We start from the raw sequence: 13,307 nt of genomic DNA on the forward strand, positions 1-13,307 counted from the left end.
TACAATCAAGCCAATCCAACCCTTGGAACTTAATTCCGCATCTGGCTGATCTGATTGTAACCTCAACTTCACATATCCACCTACCCCAGATAACCTTTCACCCTCTTGCTTATCAAGAATATATCTACCTCTGCCTTCAAAATATTCAAAGACTATGCTTCCACTGCCTTTTTCTCCTCAACTGTCTTAATGGGCGACGCCTTATTTTAAAACAGTGACCCCTAGTTCTAGATTCTCCCACGAGAGGAAACCTCCTTTCCACATCCATCCTGTCAACACCCCTCAGGATCTCTTATATTTCAATCAAGTCACCTCTTACTCTCCTAAACTCAATGGATACAAGCCAAGCCTGTCCAACCTTTGCTCATAAGACAACTTGTCCATTCCAGGTATTAATCTAGTACACCTCTGAACTGCTTCCAACGCATTTACATCCTTCCTTAAATAAGGAGACCAATACTGTACACAGTACTCCAGATGTGGTCTCACCAATGCCCTGCATAACTGAAGCATAACCTCCCCACTTTTATATTCAATGCCCCTCACAATAAATGAGAACATTCTATTAGCTTTCCTAACTACCTGCTTAACCTGCATACTAACCTTTTGTGATTCATGCACTAGGGCACCCAGATCCCTCTGCATCTTGGAGCTCTGCAATCTCTCACCATTTGGATAACAGCTACTTTTCTATTCTTTGTGCTGTTCATATGTTTGCTTCTAACCCTGTGCTGTACCTGCCCTCAGTCTTTGATGGGACAGTGCAGAAGGCACTTTACTCTGTAACTAACCCATGCTTTTCCTGCCCTGGGAATGTTTGCTGCCAAACAGCCTGGATGAAAAAAATGCGAAGTGCTTCTTTACCTAGTTCCACCATCCAAACATTAAAAACCACCCATTTCCACAGGATTCTTAATGCAGCAGCGCAGCAGTTACTCATTGCCAAATGGTTGTACTTACCCAGCGCTGCTTCTCGTGATCTCTGCTCTGTGTCTCTTGTCTCTTCTGGAACTGCCTGCACCAGTGGGGAAAAAACGCTGAGTGAATTCCAGGATGACAAGCGGGCCAAAGAGTTTTCAAGAGCAGGTCGGTGTTTCTGAAACACACTTGGATCTATGCTGCTTTTCCATAGGTTCTGCCCAAACTGTATTAAACTCATCAACTATTTCCATCAGTTCATGCAGCAGGTCACACCTCAGTAAAGGAAGATTACCCATCATCAAACCGCCCTCCCCAGCCCCCATCTCCTGTAACCTCTTCCAGTAAACCTACGCTTAGCACCAATCGTTTACAATCCTTCTTCTTCATTACTTTCTTCTCCTCTAAAAAGCACTAAATTGTGTTCCATTACTATTGTCAGTTACCTCTCCATACTCTTCTCGTTGCTGTAACTTTTCAAATGGCTGCCTCTGTGCTCCTGGTATGTTACAAGGGATGACACTCACTCAGTATCTCGGATCCACTCAGGATGCCCTTTACTGTTAAGCATTATGACCTGTGCTGAGGTGTTGTGATCTCAAAGGGGCAAGTGTAAATGGGTTTCCACTCCGGGGTCAGGCAAATACAGGCTAGCACATTTCCAACGATGCTGTGTCACACAGGACCAGGTTGACAGGAGCCCTTTCAAATGATCCAGATTATGAAGGGGCTTGATAGGATAGACATATAGTGTGAATCCAAAACTGGAGCCATTATCTAAGATAGTCACCAATAAATCCAATCGGGAAATCAGGAGAAACTTAATTTCCCAGAGAGTGGTGAGAATGTGGAATGCGCTGCCACAGGGAGTGGCCAAGGGATAATGTGTTTAAAGGGAAGCCAAACAAATACAAAGACAGCTGAATGGGTGAAATAAAGTGGGGTGGGAAGAGATTTGTGTGGAGCATAAAGACTGGCATAGAACTGGTGTGAAGAATGGTCTGTGCGTTGTAAATTCTAGCTGTCCTGCAGCCCCTGTCTCAGCTGCTCTAACACAATTTCATCCACAGAAGATGAGCAGACTCACTTCTGTTGTTCGATTTGACTGGACCGCTCCTTGAACCGTTGCTCCCGCAGCTCAGACTCTTTGCGCTCCCTCTCCTTCCTTTCCTGCTCCAAGCTCTCGTGTTCCAGTGCCCTCTTCTTTTTATCTTCTTCCCTTCGCTTCTCTTCATCTTTCTGGTGACAAAGGGGCTAGTGGTTATTTTGGGATTTGGTTGCTGTGAGGCAGACAGTAAATCTGAAGTGTACAGCAACCATGATGAATACCCCATGGGTCCAGTGCTGTGGTACCTGCTGTGATGTTTGGATATCCAACTGCAGCATAGGTACAAGCAGCAGCCCCCGGACAGAGTGTGCAGACTGCTTCACTCCTGCCGCCTTAAACATGGGCAGCAGCAACACGTGGGTTTTTACACAATTTATTCTCACGATGCAGGCATCGTTGGCAAGGCCAGCATTTACTGACCATCCCTCGCTGCCTTCTTGAACCATTGTTGTGACTTGCTCGGCCACTACAGCAGACAGCTGAAGAGTTAACCCCATTGGTGTAGGATTGGAGTCACATATCAACCCAGAGCAGGTAAAGGCGGCGAGTTTCCTTCCCTAAAAGACATTAGTGAGCCAGGTGGGATTTTACAACAACCTGACAGCTTCATGGTCACTTTTACCGAGACTAGTTTCTTATTTTTTAACACATGCTGAAACTGCCAGGATGGGATTTGAACTCGGGATCTCTGGATTATTGGTCAGTCAGCTGGCTGGAAAACTGACAAACTTTGATTGGTGACCATGGGTCACATGTCCAAATTAAAGCTTTCCTGGTCAGGGCCAAAGCCTTACCTCAGTCTGTGCCCAGAAACTCTCTTTGTTAATACTTCGGATTTCTGACATTGCATTGGTCTTCTTATAAACGGAACCCTAAGAGAAGAGAACGGAAGATAAATAACTATCTGCAGGATGCTACTGTGATAGAGTCCTTGATCTACACTGATCATCAGGTTTCATCTCACTTTGTGCTCATCTCAAATAAATGATAACCAAGTGATACAACACATCTCACCAGCCCTGCATCAGGGAGAGCCAACGTCATCCAGGGTTCCCACCATATTCCCATCACCAGCCCTGCATCAGGGAGAGCCAACGTCATCCAGGGTTCCCACCATATTCCCATCACCAGCCCTGCATCAGGGAGAGCCAACGTCATCCAGGGTTCCCACCATATTCCCATCACCAGCCCTGCATCAGGGAGAGCCAACGTCATCCAGGGTTCCCACCATATTCCCATCACCAGCCCTGCATCAGGGAGAGCCAACGTCATCCAGGGTTCCCACCATATTCCCATCACCAGCCCTGCATCAGGGAGAGCCAACGTCATCCAGGGTTCCCACCATATTCCCATCACCAGCCCTGCATCAGGGAGAGCCAACGTCATCCAGGGTTCCCACCATATTCCCATCACCAGCCCTGCATCAGGGAGAGCCAACGTCATCCAGGGTTCCCACCATATTCCCATCACCAGCCCTGCATCAGGGAGAGCCAACGTCATCCAGGGTTCCCACCATATTCCCATCACCAGCCCTGCATCAGGGAGAGCCAACGTCATCCAGGGTTCCCACCATATTCCCATCACCAGCCCTGCATCAGGGAGAGCCAACGTCATCCAGGGTTCCCACCATATTCCCATCACCAGCCCTGCATCAGGGAGAGCCAACGTCATCCAGGGTTCCCACCATATTCCCATCACCAGCCCTGCATCAGGGAGAGCCAACGTCATCCAGGGTTCCCACCATATTCCCATCACCAGCCCTGCATCAGGGAGAGCCAACGTCATCCAGGGGTCCCACCATATTCCCATCACTGACACCTGCTAGAAGGGAACCAGCTGTGACAATGTCTAGGCTCCTACTTAACGAAAGGCTGTGTGGGAAAAGTGTTGGAGGGCAACAGACACTGGTCAGCAACAATCCAACACGAGTCCGCACCTTCCACAGCCGCAAGGAATGAGGAAGAAATTTGGTCTAAAGAGACGAGCTGAGCACGTATGTCAGTGACAGACTATTATTCCCTTTCTAACGTCAACTTGCACTGGGAGAAGGAAACAGCTGCTGGCCCTCTTGCACTGCACCTGTTTGGTGACTGGCTCATCTCTTTCTGTTGTATAGGACAGGGCTGCCCGGTCTCTGCTCAGCACGACATCAAGTCATGCAAGGAGATTGAAAATCCATCATGCTACCAATTTCTCTGTCCTCCTCCTGCCCTCCCATGACCACGGTGACAACCAGTTCCTTAATAGTGCTGCCCATCACTTGGGAGATTGCTGTACAACCCCTTCCCCCTGACAGACTGCGACTCACCACAGGTCCCTGTGGGGGTGTGTCCTGGAAGCGGGAGCTCTCCTTGTGGAAGTTGTAGTTGGCACCGGAGGCCTTAGCCACTTTCTCAATGATTACCTCGGGTTCGACATCCTCGTCTGCACGGGCGTTGATCGTGACATGGGCCCCCTGGGAAGAAGTACGCGTTTGACAGCAAACACTTGCATTAATGAAGCAAAATGTCCCAGGCAATTTCACAGGAGTGTAACTAAACCAAATCTGACAGACATATAACTAGGCATTAGGTGACCAAAGCTTGGTCAAAGAGGTAGATTTTGAGACAGGCGTTGAAGTTGAGTGATAGGATTCCAAAGCTTGGGGCCTAGACAGTTAAAGACAATGGCGAGGCGAAGGAAATCAGGCATCTGCAAGACAGCAGACATGGAGGAGCACAAAGATCCTGATGGGTTGTGGGACTAGAAGAGAATACAGAGAAAGGAAGGCACGAGGCCATGAAGGGATTCGAACACAAGGATGAGAATTTTAAAATCAAGGTGTTGCTGGAACTGGAGCCAATATAGGCCAGTGAGCAGAGGATGATGGGTGAATTGGACTTGGTGCCAGCTAGGATATGTGCAGCAGAGTTTTGGATGAGCTCAAGTTTACGGAGCATGCAAACTGGGAGGCTAGCCAGGAGATCATTGCAATAGTCAAGAGGTAACAAAAGGCACCAATGAGGGTTGCAGCAGCAGATGGATTGAGGCAGGGGCAGAGACGAGCAATATGAACATTAGGAACTACATAGCAACACCAGGCACCGGCAGGGTAAACAGAAAAACCTGAATGCAGCTTACCTTTAAAAAGTTGGCCACGGTGCTAACATGATTGGCACACAACCCTTTCCTGGCATCCTTCACTCCTTCACCAGTCTGAAGAGTAAGAGTGAGGTAAATAGGGCTGTACATGACTGATGTACGGTCTGACCAACCTTCCCATATGTCAAACAGTTAGAGCTTTATATAACCCAGGCTAATCTGTTAGTCATAAACTGAGCAAGCACCGTCTTGAGGAGCATGGTTTCTGTGGAAACGTGGAGACCAATAAGATGTCAAGCATTATGAAGGAATTAAAATTAATCCTTGCAGAGTTACAACTGGTGAAGTCATGAATTACACAAGGGGGGGGGGGGGGTGGCGGTGGGGGGAAGGATACACAGAATAAACTTAAGCAAAATAAGTCTTCTTCTCAGCTGTACTCCAGTAGCATTATCACAATTCATCACAGGAAGATGAATGAGGGAAAGACAGTCCCAGAAATAGCTGTAGGGACACTGTGCAAGGCCAGGATTAGGCTCAGCCAGGCTGTCTCCCTTGGTAAAAATCATTGCAAGCTTTTGCAGGGCAATGTCCACCTGTGAGTCACCTTCAGGAGATGAGGATTGGAAAAATATTAACATTTCTTCTTAAACTGTCCAGTCAATTATAAAGGAACAGTAACTATACCACAGCTCCACACTTACCCAGTTAATCAGCACATTCTTGGGCAATCCAGAATTGGGGTCTTTCACTCGACAAAAGGCATACATCACCTTCCCACTGTTTAGTTCTTCCACTAGCTCCTCAAGGCCCCCATCTGAAAAGGGCAACACAATAAGGCATGACAATAAACACAGTACAAAAAGCACCGACAGGCATGTTCTTACACAGTCTGATTCTTACAATGGACCTTTACACCTTGATTTATTAAGAACGGAGGAAGAATCAACCGACTCAAGGTAAGGAGACAGTCTTGGTGAGAGAGAAGCTATGTAGTTGGAAGCTCAGCTCGGGGTCAGATTGGTGGTTAAGGATGTTAACTGTGTGGTTCAGCCTCAAACAATGCAATCAGTGGCAACAGAACCGAGCGTGTGGGAAGGACTGAAGCCAGTGGCTCCTGTCTTCCCAATTTTGCTGGAGGAAATAGCAGCTCTTCCAAGATTGGATGTCGGACTAACATTCTGACAACGGAGGCAGTGGGGAGGTTGAGCAAGGGAGTGAAAAGGTGGTGGTCTTCTCAGTGTACATTTGGAAACTGACTCCAGGTCTCCAGATGGTGTTTTCCGAGAGGTAGCATGTCGAAGACAAACAGGAGAGGACCAAAATTGATCTTTGGAAGACTCCAGAGGCAATGGTATCGGGATGGAGACAGATGCTCTGGCTGTGATTGGACAAATAAGAGTGGAAGCAAATAAATCACTGACTTAAATGATTGCCGACAGGTCAGGAAGTATCGTCCACCATGGTCACTCACAAAACATCATTTGTGACTTCGATTGGGCTGTTCCAGTGCTGCAACAGGGGTAAAACGCTGATTGAAGCCATTGAGGGGTTGTGACAACAGTTTGTAGAAAGTTAGCACACAACACTGGCCTAAACCGAGGATTGAAATTCACTTCCCTCTGTCCCCACGTGCAAGTTATACGAGAAGGGCTTTCATAGAGAAAAAAACTAAATTAGCCTCAGAGCGAGGGATAGTTGCTGCATCTCCGCAGAAAATTCCCTGCAATCAAAAATACAGCAACAAAGCCACAGCAGCTTAATTAATTTCACATCAGGTCAACACAATCAGAAAGATTTATTATTGATAAAATGTCAGGTTGAAGTTGAAAAGCCAGCTCATGCCAGTAACTAGCAGCAGATGGCAGTGAGATGGTGTGACCCTCACCTCCAGTTCCTGCCACCCGCAGATCATTGCTGTTCCCTTCATAGGTAAAAAGTGCCCTGAAACAGAAACCAAGACAGTTAGACTGGATGCTGGACCAAATACACTGTTCTCAATATGTAATAATATAGAAAAAGAGCTGCCAAATCCAGCCACCATTTGTAATGTGTAGTTAGAAAATGATAGCAGCCCCACAGATCCATTTCTTTGAAGCCAGGTTAGACAGAGGCAAAGTAATTCACTGCATTCCCACAATTAATGGAGGCCAAATCAAACTATGAGCAACTGCGACAGAAACTTCCCTCCAATCTTCAGTAGCTGGGAGATTTTCAGGACTTCACACAATGGTAACCCCAAACTTTAATTGGTTCCAAGATCCGAGAAAAGATACTTCCACATCTATCGCATCTTTCACGACCTCAAAATATATGAAAGAGCTCCAGTCAATAAACTGTTTTGTGAACTGTAATCAGTGTTGTAAAGTATTCATAAAAACAGAAAAACAAAGATTTCCAGCATCTGCAGTATTTTGCTTTTATTGTAAAGTTGGAAACTCAGCAGCTAATTTGCACACAGGCAGGTTCTACAAACAGCAGCAGAATAAATCATCAGATGATATATTTTCAGATGCCAGTTATGGTGTAAACGTTGGTCAGGAAAAGGGAGAAGTCCCCTGCTCATCTTCCAATGACACCATCGAATCTACCACATCCACCTGAGGGGGCGTCCTTTAACCTATCATCCAACAGTGCAACACTCCCTCAGCACTGCAGTGAGATTGTCAGCATGAATCTTGGACTGGTCTGTGCAGTCAACCAATGACCTTCTGACTCTGAGGCAAGAGGCATTGCCCCCACTGAGATACAGCTCCAGTTTGTGACAGCCACTCTGGACATGTGACAGGGAGAGTTCTACCTGAGCAGGAAGATCGAGTTACAGGAATTCATTTATCAATTAGTTGTTCCTCTGACACGATACAAACTCCCTCTGCCCATTGTACTGACAGGCATTTGTCAAATCGACACCGAATATTTGAAAGATCTGTCAATGCAGCTGAGTGCTGGCAGCCAAACTGCTAGTTATCAACCTACATAAAGGCCAGCTGCTCTTCTGCACTGGAGGAATGCACTTACAGGTCCAACTACAGTCTTAGCTTCCTCATACAGCAGACTGCTCGGCCTCTGTTCAGCTGGTTTCCTGTTTCTGGCACTGAGATTATTTGCCGCATCCTACTTCCTATCTCCCCAAACTGTGCTTGTCTGAATCAGCACTTCTGCTCACAGAGAGCATGTGAACTGCACTTCTCACACTGCTCTTGCCTCACAGCCCTGCACATATTTCCCTTTTCAAGTATTTATCCAATTCCCTTTTGAAAGTTATTACTGAATCTGCTTCCACCGCCCTTTCAGGCAGCGCATTCCTGATCACAACAACCCACTGCGTAAAAGGAAATCATCTCCTCTCTGGCTCTTTTGTCAATTACGTTAAATCTGTGTTCGCTGGTTACTGACCCTCCTACCAAAACCAAGAATTTTTCCTTGTCTCTTTCCCTACCAAAACACCCCTATTTTCAACACTTGCAACAAATCTTCATTCCTATTAATCCAGGAAAGTCAGACCAGTGGAGATTAAGATAAACCATTTTATTCCAATCCTTGAGTGTGGATTTGGGAAGCCAGTGTTATTAAGTCAGTACCAGACCAGTACAACCATCACTGCTCTCAGGAATGGTCATGATTTCCAGCCTTGAATTAGCACAAACAATGGCTTTCAAATTAATGAAAGTTCATTGTAAAACTTACAGGCTGAAGAAAGAGAAATGTTTGAAACAATCTCCCAGGCCTTGTTCAAAAGCAGCTGGATACAAGTTAAGGCTCAAGGGGATGTGGGGTGGGGGTGGGGGTGGCGGCGGGAGGGGTGCCTGTTCTTTATCATTGAATCATATTACCAAGAAAGCCATTGGGCCCTTCGCATCTGTGCCATCTCCCTCAAAGGCTTGTGCAGGACAGCACATAAAGAGGCCATTCAGCCCCTCCAGCCTGTGACACATGAACAGGGGAGGCCATTCAGGCCTTCAAGCCTGGAATGCCATTTAATTGGATGAACCTCAACTCTATTTACCCACCCTTGCTCCATATCCCTTGATATCCCTGAACCAAACAAAACTCCATCAATTTCAGTCTTGCAACTGTCCCGCAATACACAACCTGTTTGGGGTAGAGTTTTATGCATTTCCACGACCCTTTGTGTTAAAGAGCAATTCCTGACATTACCCCTGAACGGTCCGGTCATCACTTTCCTGTTTGTGGGATCTTGTTGTGGACAAATAGGCTGCCACAATTCCGACCTTTTAACAGTAACGTTATTTTCAGAAGTACTGCATTGGCTGTGAAACACTTTGGGATGCCATAAAAATGCAAGTTTTTTTCCCACCCTTCAACTTTCTAAACACCAGGGAATACAGGGCGAGTCTATGCAACCTATCCTCAGAAATTAACCTTTTATTCTGATTATCATTCTATTGTCAGCACTGTACCCCCTCCACAATCAAAATATCCTTTCTGAGGTGCAGTGCCCAGCACTAACAAGACAGCCCAAGGTCAGTGTGCAGAGTACATTAACAGTCAGTGATTTTGGAGGAACTGAGGATAAATCGAGGAATATATTGAAGAATTAAGCTCAGGATTGCATAGTTCCAATACTGTGCTGTAAAGTCGCAAGATGGCTGGGGAGGGGTGGCGCGGGTGATTGTGGGGGTTAGAAGATAGGGTTACAATCCACTGGAGCTAAGCTCTGAGTTAGATGGCGCTGCTTTCAAACACAATGAACTAAAGAGCTGCTGTGTGTGGAACAGACAAAAACCAGTGGATCAACTCTTGTTTAGACAGTGGGAATGACGTGTGAAGGGCAACAAGCAAAGAGCTCTTATGTAATTTGACAAATGATGATAGAGGGAGGGGAAGAAGGCAGAGGACCTTGCAGAGGCAAGTTTTGGAATTGTATTCATCCTGCCAATGTCACCCGTTCTAGACATAAAATTACTCGTGAGAATTCCGCTTCGTGGCATTGTTGGAGCCGAATATGACAAACAGGAGAAACCAGAAAATAAAACATGCTTTAAATTGCTGAAACAAAGCAACGCTGTGAAAGAGGAAATAAACAGAGTGAAAAGCAAACAGTTTTAACAGTGAAACTGAACATTAATTAGTGATGGCTAACTTTGAGAAGTAAAGCTGAAGGACTTGGCAAAGGGATCTCATGAATACAATTTTCATGTGACATGGAGAGGATTATCGCAAGTGAAAGAAGAGGCTCAGCTATTTGCGTGGTGCAGCCCCACTATGTTTTACATCTCTGAAGCAAGTGGCGCCTGCTGTGCTCAGAAATCAATGGCTGAGGAGGTGAAAAGCGCAGAATGAACATTCTGTATCTTTCGAGGTGTATCTTTGCTTGTGGCAGTTGTTCAGTAACTGTGCAGTAACAACTCGAGTCAGCTGGGCTCGATCAATGTGTAGTGACAAAGTCCTCAACTGTGTCAATAACATGCAGCCAGGAGAAATCCGGGACAGGGATTTGCTTCCAGTGCTGCACTGGGAATGCTCAACGTCGCCAATCGAGCCTGTGCAAGTTTGGAGAGGGCTGATGATCAATTCCCCTGCTGAAGATTCGGACAGACACATTGCTGGGTCCAAGCAGCCATACGAGGCCATGACCTGAGGTTAACCATCAAGTGAGCCAGCATGCTAGCGACATGTTTCCTCTTTGTATATTTTTAATGTATAAGTGTGAAACACTACAGAAACATTACCACATTGCATCACAATTTTAACTTTTTAAAATCTGGACAGTTTCTGCTCAGCATAGTGGGGAAAGTCTTTGCTCGAGTCGCTTTAAACAGGCTCCAGAAGCTGGCCGAGTGCGTCTACCCTGAGGCACAGTGTGGCTTTCGTGCAGAGAGATCGACCGTTGACATGCTGTTCTCCCTTCGTCAGATACAGGAGAAATGCCGTGAACAACAGATGCCCCTCTACATTGCTTTCATTGATCTCACCAAAGCCTTTGACCTCGTCAGCAGACGTGGTCTCTTCAGACTACTAGAAAAGATTGGATGTCCACCAATGCTACTAAGTATCATCACCTCATTCCATGACAATATGAAAGGTACAATTCAACATGGCGGCCCCTAAACTTTTCCCCTCTCACTTTGAACTCGTGACCCCTAGTAATTGAATCCCCACTCTGGGAAAAAGCTTCTTGCGATCCACCCTGTCTATCCCTCTCATGATTTTGTACACCTCAATCAGGTCCCCCCTCAACCTCCGTCTTTCTAATGAAAATAATCCTAATCTACTCAACCTCTCTTCATAGCTAGCGCCCTCCATACCAGGCAACATCCTGGTGAACCTCCTCTGCACCCTTTCCAAAGCATCTACATCCTTTTGGTAATGTGGCGACCAGAACTGCACGCAGTATTCCAAATGTGGCCGAACCAAAGTCTTATACAACTGTAACATGACCTGCCAACCCTTATACTCAATACCCCGTCCGATGAAGGAAAGCATGCCGTATGCCTTCTTGACCATTCTATTGACCTGCGTTGCCACCTTCAGGGAACAATGGACCTGAACACCCAAATCTCTCTGTACATCAATTTTCCCCAGGACTTTTCCATTCACTGTATAGTTCACTCTTGAATTGGATCTTCCAAAATGCATCACATCGCATTTGCCCTGATTGAACTCCATCTGCCATTTCTCTGCCCAACTCTCCAATCTATCTATATTCTGCTGTATTCTCTGACAGTCCCCTTCACTATCTGCTACTCCACCAATCTTAGTGTCGTCTGCAAACTTGCTAATCAGACCACCTATACTTTCCTCCAAATCATTTATGTATATCACAAACAACAGTGGTCCCAACACGGATCCCTGTGGAACACCACTGGTCACACGTCTCCATTTTGAGAAACTCCCTTCTACTGCTACTCTCTGTCTCCTGTTGCCCAGCCAGTTCTTTATCCATCTAGCTAGTACACCCTGGACCCCATGCGACTTCACTTTCTCCATCAGCCTACCATGGGGAACCTTATCAAACGCCTTACTGAAGTCCATGTATATGACATCTACAGCCCTTCCCTCATCAATCAACTTTGTCACTTCCTCAAAGAATTCTATTAAGTTGGTAAGACATGACCTTCCCTGCACAAAACCATGTTGCCTATCACTGATAAGCCCATTTTCTTCCAAATGGGAATAGATCCTATCCCTCAGTATCTTCTCCAGCAGCTTCCCTACCACTGACGTCAGGCTCACCGGTCTATAATTACCTGGATTATCCCTGCAACCCTTCTTAAACAAGGGGACAACATTAGCAATTCTCCAGTCCTCCGGGACCTCACCCGTGTTTAAGGATGCTGCAAAGATATCTGTTAAGGCCCCTGTTTATCCTCCCTCACTGTTTGGATGCATTGCACTGTCTCAGACTTGAAGACCATTCTCTCTCAGTATCTTTAAGAGGCAAAGATCCTCATCTGCAACCTCCCCCTTTCTCCAAAAGACTTTTCAAACTTATCACCAAACCAGGAAATCCCATTCCCTCATCATCTCTCCAACTGGGTGTCAGCTGTGACTTGGCTGAACTTGCAGACAAGAGCACACCCTCAAATCCAGTACCCCGCGGGACAGACCCACCACTCACCTCTAGTACCCTGCGGGACAGACCCACCCATCGCCCCCCATCCCGGAGTGACAGACCCACCCCTCACCCCCCCCATCACCGAGTGACAGACCCTCCCCTCATCTCCTCTTCCCCAGAGTGACAGACCCTCCCCTTGCCCCCTATCCCTGAGAGACAGACCCACCCCTCACCTCCTGTGTCCCTGCGTGACAGACCCACCATTCGCCTCTTGTATCCCTGCGGGACAGACCCTCCCCTCGCCTCCTGTACCCTGCGGGACAGACCCTCCCCTCGCTCTCTGTCCCTGCATTACAAACCCTCCCCTCACCCTCTATCCCTGTGGGACAGACACCCTCCTCATCCTCTCTCCCTGCGATCCAGATCCTTTCCTTTCCCCTCCCCCATCCCTTTGTTAGACACTTTCTAATCCCTATGTTACAAACTTCCCCCCATTCTCACCAATCTATGTGCTGCAGACACTTCTCCCAGGGGTCATAGACTCATAACAAGGGGTAAGTCATTTGAGACTGAGATGAGGAGGAATTTCTTCACTCAGAGAATGGTGATTCTTTGGAATTCTCCATCCTCGAGGGTTGTGAAAGCTCAATCATTAAGCACGTTCAAGACAGAAATGGGTAG

The 13,307-nt window shown here is 46.7% G+C and overlaps 1 protein-coding gene across 3 annotated transcripts in view; it reads right to left on the reverse strand.

The window, feature by feature from the left end:
- The window catches only part of dbnlb (drebrin-like b), a 33,372-nt gene that overhangs the window by 18,329 nt on the left and 1,736 nt on the right, over nucleotides 1–13,307 (reverse strand). For all 3 annotated transcript variants that reach the window (XM_068023093.1, XM_068023094.1, XM_068023092.1), the window contains exons 2-8: nucleotides 6,996–7,051; nucleotides 5,812–5,924; nucleotides 5,147–5,221; nucleotides 4,335–4,481; nucleotides 2,821–2,898; nucleotides 2,006–2,157; nucleotides 961–1,015 (exon numbers count right to left, since the gene is read on the reverse strand). In XM_068023093.1, the coding sequence (XP_067879194.1) occupies nucleotides 961–1,015; nucleotides 2,006–2,157; nucleotides 2,821–2,898; nucleotides 4,335–4,481; nucleotides 5,147–5,221; nucleotides 5,812–5,924; nucleotides 6,996–7,051 (676 nt within the window). The remainder of the gene's footprint in view (nucleotides 1–960; nucleotides 1,016–2,005; nucleotides 2,158–2,820; nucleotides 2,899–4,334; nucleotides 4,482–5,146; nucleotides 5,222–5,811; nucleotides 5,925–6,995; nucleotides 7,052–13,307) is intronic.

This window comes from Heterodontus francisci, chromosome 47 (assembly GCF_036365525.1).
Source record: "Heterodontus francisci isolate sHetFra1 chromosome 47, sHetFra1.hap1, whole genome shotgun sequence".
NCBI lineage: Eukaryota > Metazoa > Chordata > Chondrichthyes > Heterodontiformes > Heterodontidae > Heterodontus > Heterodontus francisci.